The sequence below is a fragment of the Tupaia chinensis genome, unplaced genomic scaffold, assembly GCF_000334495.1.
Source record: "Tupaia chinensis unplaced genomic scaffold, TupChi_1.0 Scaffold149560_1, whole genome shotgun sequence".
Lineage (NCBI taxonomy): Eukaryota > Metazoa > Chordata > Mammalia > Scandentia > Tupaiidae > Tupaia > Tupaia belangeri.
The window spans coordinates 1,113,987-1,140,621 of record NW_006209405.1 but is presented as its reverse complement, the minus strand read 5'-3'; the positions used below and the strand labels follow the sequence as shown (position 1 = coordinate 1,140,621).

The following is a 26,635-nucleotide window of genomic DNA, read 5'->3' as shown; positions in this document are numbered from 1 at the left end:
AGAGAGACAAAAAGAGGGAAAGTGAGAAATCACCCCCTTTCCAAAAGAGGATGGCCATGCTGCAATCCCTTTTCCTCCATTCTCATCCTGGTATTTTGGGCATGCACATACACATACCCAGTGTGATTTTCAAGCCATCAGGTCTAGGGCTCAAATTGTTGTTGGCCATGTGAGAGTCCAGAGCTTTACCCACCATGCCACATGCTAGCCCCCAACTATCCCTTCTTAAAGAGAAAAAATACATTGTAAATAAATTTTATGTTATTGAATACAGTAATAAAATATAAATATACAATAAAAATTATAGGTTGGGACCAACATATGACTTAGTGGTTATGTTGCTGGACTCCCACATAGTCGACTACAGTTTCAGTCCCAGACCCAGTGGTTTAAAACTCATGCCGGGCACATGTGTGTGCATGCCCAAAATCCTGAGAGGAGAATAGAGGAGAAGGGATTGTGGCAAGGCCATGCCCCCAGGGAATGATTTCTTGCTTCACTTTCTTTCAGCCAAGTGTATGTGCCCTATAGCAAAAATCTCTCAAAAAAATTTATAGGTAAATTCTAATACAGATTTTTCAAATAATATTTTTCAAGTATTTTTGCAAAACAAGAGCACAAAGTATATTTACTTCTTACATTTTCACATGAACACAAAACTTCTAGAGTTCAAAATAACAATGTAGTAAATGATAATGGGATTACCGAGGTTATGGTAGGTATAACCTAAATAGCCAGTAAGAGGACCAAGTTCTGAGTATAAATTAACTTCTGAAAACATGTGCATGTATACATTAAACCTGCTAACTTAGAACATTTTAGAACACGCAAACACATATTTCTGAGGAATGCCACTTTACATCATATTGCTTCTGCTAAATTCCTCTGTGTGCTTATGGGAGAGTAAGAGTGAAAAGGGCACATAAAGTCTTAGTATTACTATGAAAACAGGTTTAACCCTAGGACCTCGGGAGAGGGTTTCAGAGAACTGTAAAGAAAGGGTCAGAGGAGGTCAAAACTAGAACTTGGGAGACCAATAATGAGGTTGTCTGGCTGGTCTATGTGACAATGGTTCTCTGACTTGAGTGTACATCAGAATCCCCTGAGGGGGGTTGTTAAACACAGATGGCCTGGCTCCACTCCCAGGGTTTCTGATTCAGTAACTAAGTATAGCCCCCAAATTTGCATTTCTAACGAGTGCCCATGTGATGCTGATCCTGCTTGCTTTAGAATCATACTTGGAGAACCACTACACTAGGGCCTTGTTATTCACCTCAGACCTCTTTCCAGATACACTGAATGTGACTATTTGAATAAGTTTTTTCAGGGGCTATGTATACACATTAAACTTTGAGAAGCTCTGCTCTAAGAGACAGTTCAAGGAATCCCAGACCTGAAGACAGAGAAAGTGCACAAATTAAAAAAGTTATTTACAGTAGACAAAACAAGGCTCAGTGTCTGAATGTAGGGAGGTGAGGGAAAGGGAGAAATCACAGGAAATACTTTGCTTTCTTCTGACTTGAGCATCTGATCACTCATTTCCTTGTGATTTCTTTTTACTGGATCAGGGGACACAAGGAAATGAGTAGACTTGGGAGAGCAGTATTTGAATTCAGTATTGAGTTTATTGACTACATGGAGTTCTCTTTTAGCCCCCACATTATTGATCACGTGTGACTAAACAATGCCATGGGCTCCTAGTGCTGGGAAAGGATTGGTATTGCATAGGAAGGGGTAGGCGCACATGCAGGATTCTGTTTTCACCTCAGACTCTCTTTGTGTCCACTAAAAATTAGTAAAAAAACAAATCTCTTCTATAAAAGGAGCATTTAAAACCTGTCTTCCTTCCCACCGCATTCAGTCTCCAAAGCAAGCATATGGGCGACCAACAAAGATCACATATCATCCTTAGTAGTAACGTGGACTCTGAAGAACAGAAGAGGATATTCGAGATTTCCTAGAGCAGAACAGATACACTATGTGACTGTCACATGTGGGCAAACTATGTGGTTCTCTTTCAAAGTAGGGATCCAGCTTCATCAGGCGCTTCTAATGCCTTCTAAAGTAGTCCCTGTTTACAGAGTGAAGGGGGCAGACTTTTTCCTCCTGGCCGGAAGACTTTCAACTATTGTTTACTTTAGTCTTCACACTGTAGTCAGTTACAACTGGCATGATTATCATCTCCATTTTGCAGATGAGGAAGCTGAGTTGTGAGGAATTTAAATGACTTGTCTAGAGTTACTGAAATGGTAAGAAGATGTACTGGGACTAGAACCTAGGTCTCCTGGCTTTAAATTGCATACACTTTATAATACGATACTATAGTGCAACATAATAGCTAACGGATCTGTGGGATATTAGTTCCTTTTTTTTGAATTCCAGTTTGTTTCAAGAACTGACTTGAATGGGATGTTCAAATAATGGTACCTGATCTCTTAAAATAGGTTCATAATGCATTACACATTATTAACTTTTATTTTAATAGTCAACCAATTAATAAAAGTCACAGAAAAATGTCCGTGAGATTGAAAAAAAAAAAACAAAAACTGCTTACATTGTCACTAGGTCTGTTCATTATCCTCTGTGCTCTATATCCAGGTCAATCAATAGTTTATTAATAATGATGTGCTTCCTGAAGTACAAGGTTATAAATTAATTTAATGCTCATATGCATATTTTCTGTAGAAAAAAAAATGAATGGGAAGTGCCTCCCATGCTCATCTCATTGTAGGAAAATGTATGTAATGATTACAAGCATATAATAAGAATGGTTTTCTTAGCCAAATGTTTGTTCATTTCTGTTAATCAGTATTCATTTGAGCTACTTCCATGCAGTTTGTGGAAGCAGTGCAATCAGTGAGTAGTGTGGCAGATTTAAATCAGTAATAAAAGCCCTGGGGAAATTAACAAGACAAAACATTAACCACAGACTAAACATTAACATATATTAGCATTTTTATTATACCTGTAGAATTGTTAAATGGGCATGGTTACTACTATTAAAAAGTTTATGTTGTATATCACATAATTTCAATGTATATTTTGTTTTAAAACTTTTAACATTTAATTAAACAAAATCGTACAACAGAGTAATAGATGATTCAAGAGAACGAACTGAATCGAAGTTCATTGTTTTATTTTAACTGGAAACCTGTGGGATTCCCACCCCACTACTCCTAGCCCCCATGCATCCCCAGAACAAATGCCACAGGTAATATTCATGCAAAATGGAACATGGGATTAGAGTTGATATTGAAATTGCATACCCTCAGAGGAAGTTTTATTTTTATTCTGCAAGATTCTGATGAATCCATTGATGATCAAAGGCTAAATTTATACCAAGTATTTAGCAACATTTCTCAGAAAAGTACTCTTTGGGATCATTGTAGTCAGCTGGGTTCTAGCAGAAAAGTTGTTGTATAATTAAATAAAACTGAAAAAAAACCTGCAAGAGGGCTTGGCCTCAGGTGTAGCTCTCTTGAGGTAAGTTGTGCTCACCTCTGAGTACAGTTCAGTGGACAGCATTTTCCCTTGAAAACCCGGCAGATTTCCGAGGGCGGCATGTGTGTGGCTATTATCATGGCAGAGACACACAGACTCATAGACTCACTAATGGGAGCTTTTCTTTTTCCACTTCTATTTCTTCTTTTTTGTCCTCCCCCCCTTCTACCTAGTCCCTCATCCTCCTTCTATTATGAGTCGTTTAAGTTAAAACAAACAGCCCCCGCCCCTCTCTCTCTCCACATACCTCATATATTTCTTGGGAAAGAAAATGTAAAACATTTAGCTCATCAAGAGCAAAATAGATCTGTCAGAGTCGATTAAGAGTGGGAGAGAGCCAGAGATATGTAATGTAGAGTTATACCCAACCTCCAAACACATATTTTTAAACTTTTAGGCTATTACAGCCAAACGGCTTGAGCCGTTTATTTAGCCATAGGATTAATCTGGAATCTCCACTTAGGGGGAAACTATAAAGGATATAGTTGGGTCAGACATCAGACTAGACCTGGGTTAAACTGTAGGAACTATAGAAGAATTTGTGGCTAACCCGAAAGTCTGAATTCTTGGAGCCAGAGTCCTAGGATATCCTAAAACCAAAAAGCAACAGGCAGGACCAGCTGCCTCTCCCAGAGGACTTGACATCTATCTATTCCTTTAGTATGGTTACTAATTGATTCTTACCTGGGAGGCCAAAGAGTTTAAATCATTCTACTATTGGTATCTGACTACTAGAAATACTGCCTGAAATCTAGATTAAAATTATATGTTGGTTTTCTGCTTATATTGAATATCGCTAGCTCTTTGGAATACAATTTAAATTTCTCATCATCATCACTGTTCTCTGATTATGGGTGGGGTGGCCACAGGAATCCAGATCTGGGCCACACCCAATATGGGAAGCCCCAGCATCTATGCTGGTGACAGAAATCCATGATAAAGAGGAAAATCAAAAATAAAAACAGAAGTTTTAGAGTCATGCCAGTGTTCAAGTGCCAGCTCTACTCTTTACTAGCATTGTGACCTTGTTTAAGTACTGTAACCTTTCTGAGCCTCAGTTTTCTTATCTCTAAAATAGGGTTAATAACTACATAAAATAGATTTAATACCTCTAAAATGGGGTTAATAAAACCTGCTCCATGGCCTGGTGGTTAAGGGAGCTCGATCCCACATTTTCAATTGCATGGCTTGAGTCCTGGATCGGGTGGCTTGGAAAACATGCCAGGCACATGTGCATGCATGCTCAAAATCCTGACAGAAAAGAAAAATTGAGGACAAGGGATTGAGGTGTGACCATGCTCCCTTAGGGAGTCTTTCTCTTTTTCCCTCTCTCTCTGTCTGGTTCACACCTTGTGTGTTTTCCAAGTCACTGGACTGGGACTTGAACTCTGGTTGACCATGTGGGATCTGACTCTCTCTGTACAGCACCTACTGCTGTGCCACAGGCAGGCCTGTGCCTGCATTTCTTGATACATCTGTTATGGGATCTGATGTTACTAGAATCTAACCAAGTGCTTTACATGGTTTCAAAATCCTTGGTAATGGAGTTCAGGACATTCTACCCCTAAAATATAGCACCTTGGCATTTGAGAAAACAGTAGAAACAGGAAGGTCATTGTCACCTTCCCATTGCAACTGCTCCTCTGAAACAGGCCATGAAAACTAGCAACCCTCTCCTGAGTAGGTCATAAAACCTTTAGGTGAGAGGTACCCACCCAAAGGAAAGGAGAATTCTTATCTCTAAGACACAGAAGAATCTGGACAGACAGGCCTTTCTATGTCCCCACACTGTTCAGCCATGCTGGCTTATTACCATTAGATCATGCTTTATTTTTCCAAGTATACTTCCTCAAAATTATCTACTTCTTTATCAAACTTAGTGTAAAAGTGAAGATTTCTGGGACCAGCACATGGCGTAATGGTTACGTTGCTGGACTCCCACATAGTCAATTGCAGTTTGCGTCCTAGACCCAGTAATTTAAAACTCATGCCAGGCGCATGTGCGTGCATGCCCAAGGTCCTAAATGGAGAATAGAGGAGAGTGGATTGAGGCGTGGACACCCCCCACCAGAGGGTGATTTCTCACTTTCTGTCTCTCTGGAGAGCCCACACACCCTATAGCAAATACTTCTCTCAAAAATAAATAAATAAATATTTCCTTTTTTTCTTTGGGTCTTCTTTTTTTCCCCATTTTTTTATAATGGGGGGGGCGTGTTTTTCATGGGGTCTTGCTGTTACAACCCTCTGCCCCAGCTTCCTAGTTAGCTAGGATCAAAGGAGCACACTCCAGAGCCCATATGTCCAGGATTTTAACCCAGGCCTCTCATATGGTCTCAGCCTTGCCTGCACTGTTGTGATTGGACCCAAGTCTTCATTTTGAAAGGTTCTTGTGTCCTGTAAAACTGGACATGTTTCTGTTGTTTTCTCTTGTTAATCTGTCTTCTTATAGGTGCCTCAGGCATGGATGAAGAAAATAAATGTTTCTTCCCCTATATTAACATACTCAACTTGTAAAGTAGAGCTTACCTTTCTTTCAAGCTCTCACCTTTCTTTCAGAATAAAATATGCCACTTCAAGTATCATATCTTCCTTCTTCACATACGGCTACAGCTGGGGATGGAGTGAAGTTATCATGCAAGGTCTGGTCAAAACCCAGTCTTGTTGAGGGTGAAAGATAGAAGAGTGTAGGCCCAGGTCTCCTGATACACAACCTTTTGTGCTCTTTACTGCACCTTGCTGGACCTCAACAGTGTATTCATCTCATTTATGTACAAAGAAAATACTTCTGGACTCTGGTACAAAAGAATGGTACATGATTGCTAGAATGACTTACTGGCCTGGATATGGTCAAAGCCCCTGCCTTCTTTTTCTATTTCAGGACTTGGCACACTTCAGAGCACTACAGCTTTCCCTGCCACAGGTTCTGGCACGTAAATAAAGGCAACTTTTGGAGTCACACATATTTCATGAAAAACAAAAAGGTTTTATGTTCCAGGTCTTGATAGAGACACTCACCAATTCAATAAATGCACACCAACTAACTAAATCTAAAGGTAGCAGCATTCTTGAGTTGGTATATTAATCAGTGAAAGGAAATTGGCTTGGACTTCTTATTTAAGAGCCTAAAATTACTGGGCAGGATACAAATTTCTAAAATGCAGCTTGGGGAAGCTGGCTTCTTTAGCAAGTGCAACTGAAGAATAAGACTGAGGTCTCCCAGCACAGCCTGATGTTTCTCGAGTGTGAAGGCAAAAGGCTTTCATGTGAATACTGCATCTCTTTGTAAATCATGTTTGCTTTTAGTGTTCACTTCTCAAAATAAGTTCATGATATTCACCTACAGCTCAAACAGTGTGGAGGTGAAAGATGTGGGAAGTAGAGCCCAAAGAGGGAGATACATTTGACAAATGCTTTGTATATGAGAAGAATTTGCTTCATGGTAGATTTGTGGAAGAAAATACAGCCTGTCTGATAAGATGTGGCACATTTCAGATGGGGGACTGGGGGTATTGGCAGGACACCATTGTTTGCCCCTTACCCCCCACAGAGCCTTGGGAAGTCTACTTGATAATGCCACATTGGGTGGCTTGGGAAGAAAGGTCAGACTGCAGACTGGCTACATTCTCATTTGTTCTTAACTTTCCTACTTTTGCCTCAGCTACACTCCTATCCAGTAGGCTGGAGTGGGAGTGGGAGGAGTTAAAAACTTTAAAGTCTTTCTGTGGCCCAATTAGTATTCAGTGATACAAAGGGCTGACTTTCAATGGTGAGGGAGATTTCACAGCTATGGGCTGTAAGTAGACAAGTTACTGTGGAAAGTGTCTGAAAGGTTTTATTTTCATGTTGGATTTGAAACAGGTGTAGGTCAAGAGAATATGTCCTGTGATCCTGAATGTGCTAAAAATACTTTGATCCTGGTGAAATAGGCATACTGTAGGTTCACAGAATAAATAGATATTTGTGAGACAAAAATAGAGGTCTTTTTTCATGAAATTTCACCTACAGTTTAACCAGTGTTGTGTCTATAGACATAAAGTTACAATGTACAGTCTGCCTTCAGTTATTTGCATCTGCATTATGTGCTTTCGAGGTGATTGTAACTTAACTCCCCAGTACAGCAGGGCAGTCCCTGGCTTGAAGCACCCTACCAGAACTTGCTATTAGGGCACATTCAAAGAATGTCTATTCTTTATTTGAAAGTCATATTAGCCAAGTTAAACAGTATTACAAAAGCACATCTGAAAAATTCAGTATCATACATTCCAAAGCCAAATGGAATATTTTCAAGTGCCTGCAACTTTTAATTCCTGTTAAGATAGACTATTAAAAATAGCTAGCCTGAATATGAAAGTATAGGTGCTGTCTTTCATAAACAGAGGTGATCCTCTTGCGGATTTGAATTTTTCTAATGTGAGAATTTGTTTATATGGAAAACCTTCCAAAGCTATACAAACTAAATACAGTCATATATATGTGTATCTGTGTTTATATAGGTATACACAGACATAGATGTACATATATCACTCTATATATCAAAAAAGAAATAAAAACTAGTAGAGCAAAAGTTGAAGGTACATGTACATATCAAAATGTGATATTCTTTGTTGAAAATGATGAATATACTATTATCCTTGATTTGGTTATTACAGACTGTATGCCTGCTTTGACAGGCCATACTGAACTCCACAGATGTACAACAATTAAATGGAAACAAGAAATTATTAAAAAAAAACCTTAGGGACCAGCAGATGGTTTATAGGTTATGTTGCTGGATTCCCGCATGGCCGACCACAGTTCAAATCTCAGAACTGGTGGCTTCAAACTCACACCGGTTCATGTGTCTGCATGACAAAGATCCCAGGAGAAGAATGGAGAAGGACTTGCAGTGTGGCCATTCCCCATTGGGAGTGATTTCTCACTTTCTATCTCTCTGTCTCTGTCTCTGTCTCTCTCTCTCTGGCAAGCCCACGTGCCCTAGGGCAAAAACCTCTAAGAAAAAAATAAAATGTTAAAAAACAATAAGATAAGCATCATGTAATGCTTTTATATCAGGTGACTTCAAAAAGTTCATGGGAAAATGAAAATAAAGTACAAGTTTATTTTGGTGCAAAGTAATTTTGAAACGAAGGCACAGTTTCTTCATAACACACATTTTCCGTGAACTTTTTGAAGAACTCTTGTGTAGATAACTTGGCAAATGCTGTCAGGGACACCTTGAGAAATCTGTAAGCTGCGATCACCACACAGAGCTCATAGTTTATCCACTGAATGATGTGCCCAACCTGAAAATAGAAAATTCCTTCAATTTGCTTTTATTACTTTACCCCACTCTGCCTAACAGTGTCCAAATCTAGTCTGAATCCCATGGCAGTACAGAGGTGACAAGGATACAACCCTTGTCCTCATAAGATATTTCTGCCATTTTTCCTCTAGTTTACAGTCTGGATATTCACTATGGCTCTTTTGGTTGGCTGTTTTTCAGGATCACAAAGAATCCCCCCAAAAAAACATAGAATGTAAGCAAGTGGAAATTAAGTGTGATCTAGGGAGGCAATGTTGTATAAGCTTGGAACTCACATAAATGGATTCAAAGTCAGACAAGTGAATCCACTACCTTTTTACCTCAGGCAAGTCACTTAACCTCCCTGAGCCTCAATTCCCTCATTTATAAAATGGGAGTCATAATATTTAGCATAGTGTTTAGCATAAGGAGACATAAGAATGTTAATGTCCACATTTCTTTATATGAAAGTTTATTTCAACTCCTGTCTAAAAGTGAAAAAAAGCAAATATATAAATAATTATTTTTGGAGAGGTTTTTGCTATAGGGCGCGTGCATTCGCCAGACAGACAGAGAGAGATGTAGAGACAGAAAGCGAGAAATCACCCCCCAGGGGGGATGGTCACGCCACAATCCCTTCTCCTCCATTCTCCTCTCGGGATCTTGGGCACACACGCACACGCGCCCGGCGTGAGTTTTAAGCCACCGGGTCTGGGACGCGAACCGCGGTCGACTACACGGGAGTCCATCAACATAGCCATTACGCTAACTGCTGGTTCCCATATGTAAATAATTTTAACCAAAGAAATCAGAATAGAGCTAAACAAGAAAGGTGATGCCATTAAAGAAATCATTGTCACTGAAAGAGGTATCTAATAAATATTTGTGAATGAATGAGTGATAAGAATGGAAAGGTACGGAGGGAGTGAGGAAGGCAGGCCGGCAAGCTCTCTTGAGCATCTATATTTTTAATACTTTCAATCTGGGTCTTACTCATTGATTATATAATTTACAGCTGACAGCACTGGCTATTGATGGTTGACTTTTGTCTTCTTTCCTTGGGCATTTTTAGGAATTACACTGATATTTTTTAGAATACCTTGTCTTGGCGCTTACAGCCAAATGCTCTTAAAAATCAGGAGTATTCTGTGCATCGGAAGCTGCTCTTCTTTTAACAGGCTACTCCACACACCTCTCACCCATCCTCATCTTTTGCACCAGTTCTTCCTAAACTGCAATCCTCTCTTGTCAACTTCTTCATACACATAAATACTAAGTGCCGTCGAAAGGTATCAATAGCATGAAGCGTGGGTAGATCGCCCTCTCAGATGTACACTTCACCATAGAAAAAAGCATTTTTCACCTTAAGAAATCTCTGAATAGGCTGTTTCCAGAATAGGCTGTTTCCTCCCCCCATGTCTTCTGCCTTCCTTTCCACCAATAAGCTTTGTCTTAAAAGCTTATCACCTTTTTTGACTCTAGTAATAGCTTTGTTCTCCTATTTAAAAAGAAATTGGGGGAAGAAATTGAAATGTGTTTCAGAATTTGTTTCTACTATCGCATCTGGAAAAATATCACATAATTATATTGCGTTTCTTTTTTTTTTCAGATTGGCAAGTTATGTGCCCATTCTCAACAACGCCAATATAGATCTGCTTATTATCCTGAAGATCTGTTTATTGACAAGAAAGTATTAAAAGTTGCTCATGTAGAACATGAAGAAACCTTATCCAGCCGAAGAAGGTGAGAGGTTTCTTTTTTTCTTTATTTCAGCACACAATTAGCAATTGTGTTTTAAGGTCAAAAACCATTGAAGTGAAGCTTCTTAACTACATGTTATTTAGATCTTCAGAGTAGAGTGTTTGATTAATTAAATTCTATCATCTGTTGAATGTTAATGAAAAAAGATATTGTATTATATCCAAGCCATATTTTCATGTAAATTTTCCACATGTAAATATCTAGTACAGCAGCACAGGGTGTAATGAACTTCCATATTCAAGATCATTTATTGATTAAACAAAATATTTTCTCTTTAAAAATCTGGTCTCATAATTCCATGGCCTAATTTGTGCCCTTTCCTATTATCAACAGTGAGTCACTGTTTAATTCATCAGAGAGTAGCTGAAAAGACACATTCACGTGTACACACACACACACTGCACACTTTAGTCTTTTAAAAATGATAAAGTCAAGGCTCTTCTAGTTTCTTGTAAACAATTAAGATGTAGAAATCAAATGGGAAGCCCAGCACAACCCTAGGAAAATTGACATTCCACAAAGAACTGCATATGTAGCCAACCCTGTCACTGTTGCAAGAATAGATAGGCATGAGGTTTTTTTCTGTTGACTTTGATTTTTTTTTTGGGGGGGGGAGAGGTTTTTGCCATAGGGCACGTGTGCTTGCCAGAAAGACAGAGAGAGACAGAGAGACAGAAAGCGAGAAATCAACCCCCCAGGGGTATGGCCACACCACAATCCCTTGTCTTCCTTTCTCCTCTCAGGGCACCTTGGGCACACACACACACGCGCCCGGAGTGAATTTAAGCCACCGGGTCCAGGACTTGTACCACAGTCAACTACATGGGAGTTCAGCGACATAGCCGTTATGCCCACTGCTGGTCCCGACTTTGATTTTTTTTTTTTTTAGAGAGATTTTTGTTATAGAGTACATGCACTTGCCAGAGAAACAGGAGAGAAAGAGATAAAGAAAGTAAGAAATCACACTCTCAGGGGATGGCCACACCATAATCCCTTCTCCTCCACTCTCCTTTTGAGATTTCAGGCATGCACACACACCCGCCTGGCATGAGTTTTAAGTTACCGGGTCCAGGGCTCAAACCATGATCAGACATTTGGGGGTATAGCAGCATAACCGTTATACCATCTGCTGGTCCCTTTTCTGTTGATTTTGAGAAGTTTGTGAGCGATTGAGTTACAGATGCAGAAGTAGGATATAAAATAAGCAATGTCTCAGATTTGGGCTATATTATTCTATTCCTATCTGTGTACTACAGGGGATTTTGAAATAGTAAATTCTTAGCCTTGTATGATTAAGTTTAGGATAAGAGAAGGCAGTAATGCAGCTTGATATAGAGTCCTCTAATGAAGTATTTCAGAAAGTCCCCTTTTCTTTTGGTGACTTCCAATTTAACACATTTGTAGTTTTCCTGTACTGATAATATTAAGAGTGATTTAAGGATCCCCAGAAGTTCCAGAGATTCTATCAGTGGGTCTATGAAATCCTGCTTTTGCTAACTACATATCTGTGTGAAGCTGAATTTTGTTCATATACTTTAACCAAAACAGCATACTGCAACAGATTACATGCAAAAGTCAGAAGGGGAACCTACACATCTCCTATCAAGACAGAGAATACAAACATCTTGCAAGAATAAAAACAGTGTCCTTTTTCTCACAATAAAAATTTTATTTATATTAACATGTAATAGGTCTATAATTGTTTTGAATTAATAAAAAATCTAATTTTTTATGAGTTTTAATTCTAAGAGTTAATATAGAAAGATATATGTCATATAAAGAAAAGCCCTTTGGCATTCTCAATGATTTTTATGAGTGTGGAAGGGTTATAGTTATCTATTGCTGTATAATAAATTACCCCAAAACATAGTTATTTATTATCTCATAGTTTATGTCTGTCAGGAATTTGGGAATGGCTTGGCTGGTTCTCAGAGTTCCTAAACTTCAGGCAAGGGCTGGCCCCGTGGCTTAGTGCTTAAAGAGAACTGGATCCCACATGGTAGACGATGGTGGAGTACCTGCCTCAGTGACTTGAATACTACACTGAACATATATGCATTCATGCCCCAAATCCCAACAGGATGGAGTAATGGAGGAGAAGGGATTATAGTGTGGCCACTCCCCATTAAGGATACTTTCTCCCTCTCCCTCTCCTGTCTTTCTGTCTACCATCTCCCTGGCAAGTATGTGTATCCTCTAGCAATCAAAAATAAATAAGTACAGGCTAGCAGGTGGTATGGTGGTTAAGGTACTATATTCCTCCATGGCCAGCTGTGCTTCAAGTCCCGGACCAAACAGGTTGAGAATCACACCAGGTATATGTTCATGCATGCCCCAAAATCCTGAGAGGAGAATGGAGGAGAAGGGATTGCAGTGTGGCCAATCCCCTAGAGGGTGATTTCTCACTCCCCCCCCACACACACTATAGCAAAATATAAATAAATAAATAAATAAATAAATAAATAGATGATAGATAGATATAGATAGGTGATTGATGATATAGAAAAAATAGGTAGGTAGATAGATAGATAGATAGATAGATAGATAGATAGATAGATAGATAGATAGACAGACAGACAGACAGATAGATAGATAGATATAGATAGGTAAATTTTGGCTAAGATGTTGCCTGAGGCTGCAGTTATCTGAAGTGTTTGTTGACTGAGGCTGGAGGATCCACTTCTAAAGTGGCTCACTTACAGTTTTAGCAAGTGGTGCTGCTTGTTGGAAAGAAGCCTTTGTTTTCTCAGTACACGGATCTCATGAATCTCCTCATAACATGTCAGCTAGCTTCCTCATAGTAAGTGATCCATGGAAGAGAGCAAGGAGAAAATGCAATGTGCAATGTCTTTTTTAAAAATAACTTTTTAAAATGTTTACTTATTTCCTCCAGGAAAAAGAGAGATAGAAACAGAGGAAAGCTGCAATAGGGTCTTATGACTCAATTCACTTCCAGCCTCAGCCAGCCTCAGACCACTTACCATATGTACTCAGGCAGGTCTCTGAATGAGAACCTAGAAACTTCTTGTGTGGGTCAGCCTCACAAAGCATCATGTTTTACCAGTGCACCACGCTCAGGCCCTTGCAGTATTTTGCATGATCTAGTCTTGGAAATGACACACCATCAATTCTGGTATATTTGACTTGTTAGAAGTAAGTCACTTATTGTAATACACACTCAAAGGGAGGGAAATTAAGTTCCACTTCTTAAAGGCAGGAGTATCAAGGAATGTGTTGATAGATTTTAAAACAACTTCAGAGCTCCTGACATCAAAACGTCTCGGAATCATTTTTTTATAGCATAGGAGTTCTTTGGTAAGTTTTTTTCTTCCTGGGATGACAAAATCATTCCATTTATCAAGGCCCTCTAACTCCTACCTGTCCTTTGTCCATTGTGTTCACTTTGGGCCTGAACCACCTGAGGAACTAACCTCAGTCCATCTAAGGCATTGGTCTTTAACAGTGAAAACTTACTTGACTGAAGTAAATTTTATATCTATATATCTATGTCTATATATACAAAATATATAGAGAGAGACTTGAGAGAGAGAGAACTTTTTTCAATTCAGTAAAGATTTATTTAACACCTCTTGTGTGCTACAATGTGTACTATGCATTTAATATGTAAAGATATAATTTGTGCTCTTCAGCTCAGTCTAATGGGGAAATTGAAATACAAATAATTCTGGGACCAGCAGTTAGTGTAATGACTATGTTGCTGGATTCCCATGTAGTCAACCATGGTTCAAGTCCCGGACCCGGTGGCTTAAACTCATGCGCTTAAACTCATGCTGGGTGCGTGTTGTGTGCATGCCCAAGATCCCAAGAGGAGAATGGAGAAGGGATTGTGGTGTGACCATCCCCCGGGGGGTGATTTCTTGCTTTCTGTCTCTCTGTCTCTCTCTTTCTGGTGAGCGCACACACCCTATAGCAAAAAACCTCTCCGAGAAAAAAAAAAAGAAATACAAATAACTCCAAAGCAGTTTTATAATTGCTTGTTAAAACAAAACAGTGCCGAGAGTATTGAGGCAGCCTACAAGGAAAGATAGAACCTCTGTCCAAGGGAGTTATAGTGGAGGAAGTGGTGTATGAATTTCCAAGGGAATAGCATGTGAAGCTTTTTCCAAATGAATGCACCAACCCAGTTGAAATTACCAAGTCAACCTAGACACAATTATAAGCAGGAGTTTTCTTAAGGCTTTGCTGCTATGACATCTATCTTGGGCTCTGTGGGACCGATCTCCTTTCTTTTTCATCTTGTAGAGAGATTTATAGCCCTCTGTTTGCTATAGGGCGTGGATACTCGCCAGAGAGACCGAGAGAGAGAAAGCAAGAAATCACCTACTGGGGGGATGGCCATGCTGCAATCACTTCTCCATTCTCCTCTTGGGATTTTGGGCACGCATGCACATGTGCCCGGTGTGAGTTTCAAGCCTCGAGTCTGGGACTTGAACCATGGTCAGTCATGTGGAGTCCAGCACCTTAACCACTATACCACCTACTGCCCCCCTGATTTTCTTACTTCTTACCAGGGATCTATGGGTGTTGATTCCTTCAAAGAAAGAATAAATTGATAAATGGGGAAAAAAAAGAAATTGATACAGGGTTTTTGACTGGGCACCTGGATTTGGCACTTTGTTTAGATTCATTTTTGAACCTGCAGCTAACCCTAAAAGAAAAGAAAGGATAGTGAGAAAAATTGACAAAGCCTGTAGACTTGAGTAAGTGGCGATCAGGCAGTGTTCTTCTGGATGTTAGGAGCATACGCCTACTCGTGATATGTCTAATCTGTTTTTGCAAACCGAAGAATTAGAGTTTAAGATGGAGCTTTTCTTTCTGAATTCTCTGGAAGAAGAAAACAAAACAACAGGAGAGTGTTTGATTTCATTTATTCCCTCAAATAGGCATTGTAAACCCTCTTCGAGAGTGGGGAGAAATAGGGATTAAAATGATCTCTTGCTAAATGCACTGCCCCCCACAATCTAATGTTATTAGAAGAGTTTGTTTTGGCAGTGTTAGTACTTCTATCAATTTCTCAGTGTGTTCTGCACAGCATTTCACACTGTCCAGAAAAATATATGTGCCTCCAGCACCCCCCACATCCATGCCCAAACTCTGTGGTTAAAAATATGATAATTGGAAAGGAACCCTATTGTAGCATTCAGTCTTCGGAGGTTGTGAGCAAGCTGTCTGAATCTGATTATGACTTGAAAAGCCCTTTGCCTTATTAAAATAACAACACACAAAGAAATGCAGGATTCCTTTGGTAGCATTCAGAAGTCATCTGTTTGTTTTGTCTGCCCCCAACTGGGTAGTTTGCAACACACCACTAATCTTAGAAATAGCTTAGTTCAATTTAAAGACGATTTGATACTCAACCGGTGGTCTATGTATGAGACTCAGTGTTCCTTTAAGGGATAAGTATTGAAAATATCTGTCATCAGATTTAAAACAGTGAGTGTAGACTATGATGCAAGAGTAATACAACTGGAATAGAAGAAATCAGATCTTAACAGTCTCTTCCAACTCTAGTATTTTCAATGCATCTCAGCTGTCAGTCTCTCCTTCCTTTGCCCTCCTAAATGTCTCCGTCACCATATCCCATCTGATACGGTTTACCTTGTCACTTTCATATCCCATTTACTATTTGGTGGGGCACATGGACAACATCTGTCCCTTCTGTAACCTCTAAATCTATAGTCAAATAGTCCATCCTACATCTATATAGCAAGCTTCTGGCCCAAGTACTAACCTGTGAGAAAGTCACACAGTCCCCACAATCCTTGTGACATTACATCTATGTAGTCCAGCCCTCTGTTTCCTACAGTCCCCCTCCTCTCCTTCCCCTTTGACTTGGCCTAAAGGGGCAGTGGATTAGGTGACACTAGTAAATGACCTAGAAAGAAAAGAACAAAAGCTGATCTCGGCTCCCTGGTCCAAAATCAATGCTTACTCTTACTCCCTCTCAGACTGCGGCTCTGGTTTGGCTGGGCAGCTTTGTAGCTCAGTGGTGTCTTCCACTCCCTGAACAAAACAACAAAGTACGCGCTGAGTGAATCAACGACTTTCGGGTCTGGTTCAAGTCATTCTGCCCTAAATAGGGCTCTACTTCTTTCAACATGTGTCAATACCATCTATATGCTCAGTATAGTGTAAGGATTAGACTTCAATGAATGGAGGAGCTCCTAGCCTAGTTAGGAAGACAGACATACAAACAGATAATTTTCATGCATTGGGGGTTGGGTGAGTACAGAGCTCTGTACAAAAGAATGACAGCATGACAGGGAAGATAGCAGCTCTCCTGGGAGAGTCAAGAAAGGCTTCTTGAAAAAGATAACATTGGGGCCTGGCCTAAAGGATAAATAGAAATTCACCAGCTGGAGGAGGGAAAGGAGTGTGTTCCAGGCAAAGGGAATGTTATGAGAAAATGCATAAGCTAGTCTCCGGAATGGTATAAGGTTGTAGTTTTGAGGTCAAATTGTGAAAGACTGTAGAATTAGGTATGATCTTGCATCATTCCAGTGTTAGTTATCTTATATTATGTACCTTTCAGTGCTTTCTGTTTTTTTTTTTTTTTCAATGTTGATTTCATATTACTTTACATTAAGAGAAAAAGCTCTTAATAATAAAAGAATAAAGTTCAGGATCTGCAGTCAGGGATGAAAGGGTGTTTTTACTTGCAGTGGTTTCCAATTAGTGCTGCTTTGATGCCTGCCCAAGCAAATCATTGCAAGAAAGCAAATGCAGTCCCCTCCCCCACCGCCAAAAAGGGGGACTCTCCTCTCCAAGATGATGGAAGCCCTCCAGGGAAGATCACGTGCATCAGCCGCAATATTTCAAAATGGCTCGTGCATGCAAAGGGGCCCTAGCCTTTAGTTCCACATTTGGCACATTGAATGGAAACCTCTATGAAGAGACTCTTTGCTGAGCTGACTTCTATAAGCAAATGTTGGGTTTGTCCTAAGCGAGAGCCATCGGCTCCCTACTTATATGTCATGGTGTGTCAACCACATAAGTATTAGAATAAAGTGGAATCAAAGAACATTCCCTTCAGTCAAACTGTTTTTCCCATCCTGGGTAACTGATTGTCCAAATCTACCCCCCCTTTTTTTTTTCTAGAGACAGTTCAGTGGAAAGGACTGCCTTTGTTCACAGGTGCAGATTCTTTTGTCGTCTCTCATGGGTTACTAGCAAAAAGAAAAACAAATCTGGACTGAGTCTTACATCGCTAATTAATAAGTCACTGAATTTGATTTCAGGTGTCCTTTCAAGAGAGAAATAGAAAATATTCAACTCCTCTCTATAAAATTATAAGCGGGGAATATAAAGCTTTGTTTAAGAAAACAGAAAGATAAAATACACTTAATTCCCACGCTGGAACTAGTTTAGGAAGGAATGATAGGAGGAGACAAAGAAGAGAGAGCAGAGAGACTTGGTAAACTCAGGAGGAGGTAAACTCCTCCTGTCACACTCTGCTGCTGTGGTGTCAGAGGACATTATCACCTGTTGTGGCTGGCTTTTGAAAAGCTCATTAACTCTCCAGCAGATTAGAAAGACTTTTCCCTGCCCTCCAAACTAGTATGTCTGGATTTATTTTCAAGAATCAGTTTCTTTTGAAAACCAGGTTTATTTTCCCACAGTAATTCAACAGATTTTGCATTAAGGAGTGGCCTGTATGGTAGCACTGTCCTTTGGGACTCTTAGGTATTGTCCAATTTGCTAGCTTCCCTGGAGCCCCGCTCTTTGTTCTCAAAAGGCAGGTACGACTCTATGGTAGAGACTGAAAGAATGGAGGACACAAAAGCAGTGAAAATAGTTATGGTCACTGGAGACAGTGTGGAAGGAGGATGGGAGAGGGGACGAGTATAGGGAAGGAAATTAGGGGGAAAATAGAGAGGCCAGACGTTAGTGAGACACAGAAATGGTTTATTACTTGTCAATGATAACGTGTACAGTATTCTCATCTGGACTGGTCTGAGATGTATTTCATGCTGGGTAAATTCTCTTTGCAAGCCAAATGATGTATAGCGATTGAATGTATAAAATAATAATAATAATTAAAAGGCAGGTATGGCTTCATCCCACAAGGTCTATGAATTATTTGAGATCCAGCATTTATTTACTTATTATGAGATTCTTTTCTAATCAAATTCACCTTGGATTTTAGATATTTTCTTTATTTGTTTACTGGTTGGTGCTTACACTCACCAGGAAGAGACAAGAGAGATGGGGGGGGGGAGAAAGTGTCAGGCTGCAATCCCTTCTCTATCTCTCCTTCCTTTTGAGACTTTGGGAGTGCTCGCCCATGCACCTGTCATGTTTCTCAAGCCATTGGTTCCAGAACCAGGTTTGATCATGTGGAATATGGCTGCCTTGACCACCAGACGGCAGCACTGACTCTAATGGAGATAATATACATTGATAATCCAGTAAACAAGCTTATTAAGAAGGATAGGGGTTTTGGTGTGGTTTGGTTTTCTGGGGTTTTTTTTGTTTTATTTTGCTTTGCTTTTGTTTTTTTTTTTTTAAATTTGTTGGAAGGCACATGTGCTCACCAGACAGACAGGGAGAGAGAGGGAAGGAGAGAGAGAGGGAGAGACAGAAGAAGCAACTTTCAATGGGGGTATGGTCATGTCACAATCCCTTCTCCATTTTTCCATCCTGTCAAGATTTTGAGCACACATGCACACATGCCTGGCATGTTTTTCAAGCCACCAAGGCCAGGATTCGAACCTTGCAGTTGGCCATGTGGGATCCAGCTCCCTTAACCACTAAGCCATGGGATCAGAATAATAGGTTTTAAAGAAATACATGTAAAACTTCACTCAAGAGAAAAGTCTAGAAAAAAATATACTTAAATGCTAACAGTGCTTCTCTCTGGTTGGTGGGGCTACAGATTTTTTTCCTTCTACATTCTATTTTCTAAAGTATTTATAGTAAGCATTTTTGGGTATAATGAGCAAGAAAACCCAAAGATTTTATTTTTAAAAATAAAGGAAAAGATAGATTTTGGTCACTGTTTGCTTCTATTGTGGGATTCAAGTTTCAGCTCTTACAAATTTTTCTTCTTGTCTCCTACCCAGATACCTATTTTAAACTTTCTTTTCCTAACTTTCCTGACTGCTTCCATTCTCCCAAGGGGCATCATTCACTAGCCCCACCCAGTATATAAGCCTGTCCTTTGTTGACATTTATTTATCTCTACTTGTTAAAAAGGGGTAGGAGGTAACAATTTTTTTTTCCAGAGAGATTTTTGCCATAGGGTGTGTATGCTCACTAGAAAGACAAAGAAACGGAAAGTGAAAAACCACCCCCAGTGGGATAGCCATGCCACAATCCCTTCTCCTCCATTCACCTCTTGGGATCTTGGGCATGCATGCACACATACCCGGCATGAGTTTCAAGCTGCTGGTCCAGGACTCGAACCATGGTCAACTATGTGGGAGTCTAGCAAAATAACCATTATGCCATTTTGGTCCTGGGAAGTAACAATTTTATTGAGATACAGTCCATATGGCATATAATTTTTCCACTTAAGATATATAATTGATATGCTGACAGCTGGCACAGTGGTTAAGGCTCTGGACTCCCACATGGCCGGCCGTGGTTTAAATCCTGGACCTGGTGGCTTGCTTTCTCACTTTCCCTTTCTCTCCCTCTCCTCTCTCACTGGTGAGCATATGTGTCCCTATAGCAAATTTTAAAAATGAAATTAAATAATTCTGTCTTTTTAGAGAGGTTTTTGCTATAGGGCGCGTGCGCTCACCAGACAGACAGACAGAGACAGAGAGACAGAAAGCAAGAAATCACCCCCCACCCCCACTCCCAGAGGGGATGGCCACACTGCAATCCCTTCTCCTCCATTCTCCTCTCGGGATCTTGGGCACGCACGCACATGTGCCTGGCGTGAGTTTAAGCCACCGGGTCTGGTACTCGAACCGCCGTCAACTACATGGGAGTCCAGCGACATAGCCATTATGCTAACTGCTGGTCCCGAAATTAAATAATTCTTTAAAAGATGATTTGTAATTGATTTTTAGTATATCCATATAGTTATACAATCATCATCACAATTGATTTTAAAACATGTTCATCACCTCAAGAAGAAACTTCATTTCCCTTCATTCCCCTTAGCTGTCATCCCCCAAACCTCATCTGTCCAGCCCTAAGCAACCATTAATCTATGTTATGCCTCTATAGATTTTCCTATTCTGAACATTCCACATAAATAGAATTATGTAAAATGTGGTCCTTCATGACTGCTTTCTTTCTCTTAGCATAGTATTTTCAAAGTCCACCCACTATGTAGAACATGGAATTTTGGTACTTTCAAGGCTGAATAATATCCCGTTATGTGTATATAACACATTTTGTTTAGTCATCAGTGGATAGACACTTGTGTTATTCTACCTTTTTGCTCTTATTAATATTACTGCTATGAACATGTATTTATTTGAGTACCTATTTTCAATGCTTTTGGATATTTATTTAGGAGTGGAATGTCAGGGTCATCCACTAGCTCTGTGCTTAACTTTATGAGGAACTACCAAGTTATTCTCCATACAGCCACACCATTTTGCATTCCTACCAGCAATGTATGAAGGTTCCAGTTTCTCCACATCCTCACCAACACTTGTTCTATCTTTTTGATTATAGACATCCTAGTGAGTATAAAGTGGTATCTCACTGTGGTTCTGATTTGCATTTCTCAGATGACTAATGTATCTTTTTATTTTTTAATTTGCCACAGTGCACATGCTTGTCAGAGAAAAGGCAATAGGGAGAAAGCACCCCATGGTAGATGGTCACATCACAATCTCTTTTCCTCCATCTTTCCCTCCTTTCAGGATTCTGGACACACATACACATGTACCCAGCATATTTTTTTTTTGGAGAGGTTTTTGCTATAGGGCATGTACACTCACCAGAAAGACAGAGAGAGACAGAGAGACAGAAAACCAAAATCACCCACCGGGGGGATAGCCATGCCACAGTCCCTTCTCCATTCTCCTCTCAGGATCTTGGGCATGCACGCACACGCACCTGGTGTGAATTTAAGCCACCGGTTCCGGGACTCGAACTGCGGTCGGCTACATGGGAGTTCAGCCACATAGCCATTATGCTAACTGCTGGTCCTCCCAGCATATATTTTAAACCTGCTGGTTCTGGGGCTTGAAATGTATAGTTGACCATGTGGAATCTAGCCATCTTAACCACCATGCCACCAACCGGCCCAAAGGTTCCTTTTGGTGATGATTTTAATTACAATTTCTAATTTACATATAATAGTTGTGTATCATTATAGGGAACAAAAGTAGCTAAGATATGGAATAAATCAAAGTGCCCAACAACTGATGAATAGGCAATGAAAATGTGTCATATATACAGAATGGGTGGCCATAGAAAAGGATGAACTCTTGTCATTTGAAAAAAAAAGTGGACGAACCTGGAGAAAATGATGCTAAGTGAAATAAGCCAGGCTCTGAAAAACAAATACTATATGTCTTCATTCATTAGCAGAAGAATGGAGGTTTATTTGGCTCATGATTCTTTTGGCTGGAAAGTCCAAGAGCATGGGACCAGCATTAGGTTTTGCATCACAACATGGCTGACCAAAGGAAAAAGGTTGGTGGGCACATGCAGAGAGAGAGTACAACCTGTGGGCAGCCATTTATTACAACAACCCATTCTTGCAGGAGTAACCCTTTCTTATGAGAGCGAGAGCTCATTCCCTCTCACAGACAGCATTAATCTGTCTAAAGGGCAATGTCCCCATGATTCAAACACCACTCAGTAGGCCTCACCTCTTAAAGCTTTGTCTAACCACCTCCCAACACCATTACATATTGGACCAAATTTTCAATACATGAATGCTTGCAAGACAAACCATTATCCAAAACATAGCAATATATTTATCTTCTTCAGACCCATGATAATGGTAATTTTGGCAATGGTTAACATCATAATAGGATTACTCTGTGATTACTTGTATGGGTATTACGCTATTGACTCTACATGCATTGTGTCATGTAATCATTCCAGCAAAATTTAAAGATAGGTACTATTGTTGTCTTTATTTTAGAGATAGGAAGGAAACTAAAACTCAGAGAAGTTTAGAATTTATCTAAGGTTTCATTTCTAGATAATTGAGGGGGTAGCCAGCATTTGAAATTCAGCTGATTTTGGCTCCAAAATCAGTGCTCTTAGCCAATACTCATAACAGTTTTGAACTTAGATGCTCTGAGAATTCAATCATCATTATAACATAGCTGCTAGATGAAACTGTGTTCTGAATTCAAAATAACTAATTCAGAAATATTTTTAGAAACAGAGTTTCTGGGGACCAGCAGGTGGCATGGTGGTTAAGACTTTGGACTCCCTTATGGCCAGTCACGATTGGAGTCCTGAACCTGGTGGCTTACTTTCTCATTTATTTTTTCTCTCTCTCCTCTCTTGTGAGCACATGGGCCCTGTAGAAAATTTTTAAAAATAATAATAATGATAAATAAAATTAAATAAATTATTATTTTTAAAAAAGGATAGGGGGGGACCAGCAGATGGCATAATGGTTATATTGCTGGAGTTCCACTTAGTAGACTGAGGTTCAAGTCCCAGGCCCAACAGCTTAAAACTCATGCCAGGTGTGTGTGTATGTGCCTAAAATCCTGAAAGGAGAATGGAGGAAATGGGATTGCAGCATGGCCATCCTCCTAGGGCGTTATTTCTCGCTTTCTGTCTCTCTGTCTCTCAGGCAAATGCATGCAGCCTATAGCAAAAAAATCTCTTCTTAAAACAAAGCAAACAACAACAAAATCCAGTTTCTTCTATGTTCATCCTATATATCCTGCAGAGGTAATGACTATTTTATGAGGTAGGATTACCTTTCTTCCCTCTGAGTTACTCTTGTTCAAGTTTCAAATAGATGCTCTGAATCCTAGACTGTGATTAGACTGTGTTCACATTATTCACGCTCTCTGTGACTTTCTTAGACTTTGATTTTGATCTTTCCAGGTAATATCCTTCCATCCTAAAGTGGGAGGTCTTATGTTTACTGCAGCCTGACATCTCTTTGACATTTAGACTGAACCTTCTCTGGATCTTCTTCAACTTGTCAGTGATCTTTATGATCAGCTAAGAAAACTGCAAGGGTTAGGAGACTGAGAAAATTCAAGGGATTTTTGTGTGTGTGTGTGCGTGTGTGTGTGTGTAACTTCTAAGGAAATCATATTGGTAGGTTTTGCTGTGTGTTCAATTTTTCTTACCATGTGCTATGATAGTGAGAGAAAGTTTGGACATAGGAAGAGCCCTAAGGGAAACTCTTTCATTAAAAAGAAGGCCATTGTTTCCCATAGACTAATGGCCATATTCCATTTCCTCATGGAATAGGGGGAATTACTCAGCCTCAGCCTTTAGTCTTTTAGTTTCCACTCTTGGGAACTGTATTATTACCTTGTAAAACAGAACATCTCTCCTATTAGCCGTTAATTGAACCCATCTTTTTCCTCTGTGAGAAACTATAATGTTGACTTTTATTTTCAGAGCTTTGTATTGAACCTCTTCTCTTTGGAGACTGATGGTGCTCAGACACTAGGCGTAGGTTGTGAGGGGGTTATGGGCATAGCAGGGAGCAACTGTTGGAATATCAGGAGTTATATATGTCCAAATAACCTTTTCTTGAGTTGTTCTGTCTATCAACCTCAATTTGCTATGCCCAAGCCTCAGTGAATGTGAGCTACAAGCTCCCTCTCTCTTCCTTTTTCTCTGTTATTCAGATCTGAGAATAACCCCCAGAAGGCTTTACTGGGCTCAGGACTTCCACCAGTGTCAAAATGAGATCCACAGCTCTGGAGAAACAGAGGACTGCACATCAAGCTAGTTCATTCTTAACCCGGAGACAGTATTTAATTACTCAATTTCCAGAAAATTCCCCTACTGAGTCTTCCAAAACTTAGTATAGATTTAAGACAGACTTAGATGTGAAGAACACTTTAACTTTCTATCAGGAACATTGCTGTATAAAAAAAAGTATATTTTATTGTTGTTTTTACCATTGGATATCTATTCCATCTATATTTTAATATTTCTCTTTCTTTCTTTTTAGTTGCCAGAGGATACATTGGTCAAGGCCCTTATATGAAATGACAGACATTATTTGCATATAATTTATACACATCCTCACAAATACTTAAAATAATCTCTAGATTACTTTTAATACCTAGTAGAATGTAAATAGTATATAAATAGTTGTTATACTTTACTAAATAGTAAATAATGACAAGAGAAATATCTGTATATGTTACATCAGTCAGTGGTACAACGGCAACACAACTAGACCCACATAGAAAGGTTCTCAGTTCACATCCTGGAACCTCCTTGTGCATGCTGGGCACATGAGCACATGGTGGGCATCACCATCCAGGCTGGCTGAGACTGGGGACACATTGCAGCATGAAGATTCTGTTACGGGGTGCCTGTCTCTCTGTCTTCCTCTCAATTTTTCTCTGTCTCTCTGTCATGGAAGAAATAAACTTTTAAAATCTTTTCATGTTCAGTACAGATGAAATAGTTTTTTCAAATATTCTCAATCAATGTTGACTAAATCTGCCCATGCAGAGCCCATGGGTATAGAGGGCCAGTTGAATTTATGTGTGTGAGTTTATGCACATTTGTATACATAATATGTTCTCTCTCTCTCTCTCTCTCTCAGACACACACACACACACACACACACACACACACACACACACACACACAGCTGACTTACCCTTACAAGATAAAAACCAAAGCAAATAAATCATTAAATATACTAAATCCTCTCCCTCTTCACTCCCCCTCACAGGAACCACAGTACACAAAGAACAAAGAAACCTTCCACCTCTAGCAGATGTAAATTTCACTGATATATTGTCAAGAGAATTTCATACAGCTTATACTGTTCAGAGCACCCCACGATTCTGATCTGCAACCATTACCCACATCCTATATGGAAACAGGCCATCTCTAGGGTAATAGCATTGTAAATTACAATCAATGCACTCAATTACATTCAGAAACCAAAAGATATGTAGTGCTCCAGTGTGCCTTGTAATCAGCACCTTTGAGAATGTAGGTAACAGCATTCTGAACAAAAAATGGAAGCTGAACGTGTTAGAAAATGGATGATGGAATTAAATCATCCTTCTGATAGGAATAACACCGTATATGGCAGGCAACTTTTTTTTCTAATATCATTTTATTGATTTTTTTAAAAAAAACTAAATTGTGGCCTTGCAGCCAAGAATGTCTTTAAAAATCATTTATTGCTCTAATCAGCCTGGCAGAGCCTTTCTGTCATGCTGATAAGGAAATTAAACTTTTCTCATACTGTGTTTACTTGCCTCTTATGTGCAGATGTTTTGTTTTTCTTGCAGGGAACTAATTCAGAAGTTGAAATCTTTCATCAGTTTCTACAGTGCTTTGCCTGGCTACATCTGCAGCCATAGCCCTGTGGCTGAAAATGACACCCTGTGCTGGAATGGACAAGAACTTGTGGAGAGGTGATTTTTTTTTTTGATAGTTAAATATAGCAGTATTTGAGGAATAGTCATCGTATATTCCTCTGAAGGTTAACTATGTCTTCTCTCTGCCTCCATTAATTTCTCCAGAAAAAATTGTAAGAAAAACATACATCTGAGCATCTATGGTGTTCAAGACGCTACCTATAACTTAAAGCTCTCAAAGGATTTACTAACATTGAAGCTTGTAGAGAATGATATATTCAGGGACATTTTACAAAGAGCAAAGCATAGAGCAACTCTCTTTTGGTCTTGGCCTTCTTCCATCTCCTCATTATGTGGGCCCTTATTTATTTGATTTGAACTCATATTCACACTATTAGGTATCATTTATTCAAAGTCACTATTGGGTTATCGGAAGTCATGACATATTTTTCTATGCAAAAATGTATCATCAATTTTGTAACGACCCAATAATATTATATTCAGTGCTTCGTATGTATTAGCTCCTTATATCTTTACAATAATCCTATGAAATGAATACCATTATTGCTCTCATTTTACAGATGATGGAGAAAAGAAGAGAGGGGAGGGAAAG

General features: G+C 39.5%; 1 protein-coding gene across 1 annotated transcript in view; it reads left to right on the top strand.

The window, feature by feature from the left end:
* The window catches only part of GPC3 (glypican 3), a 488,207-nt gene that overhangs the window by 287,004 nt on the left and 174,568 nt on the right, over positions 1-26,635 (top strand). Inside the window, exons 3-4 of the mRNA XM_006171443.2 lie at positions 10,392-10,525; positions 25,954-26,079. Of these exons, the coding sequence (XP_006171505.1) occupies positions 10,392-10,525; positions 25,954-26,079 (260 nt within the window). The remainder of the gene's footprint in view (positions 1-10,391; positions 10,526-25,953; positions 26,080-26,635) is intronic.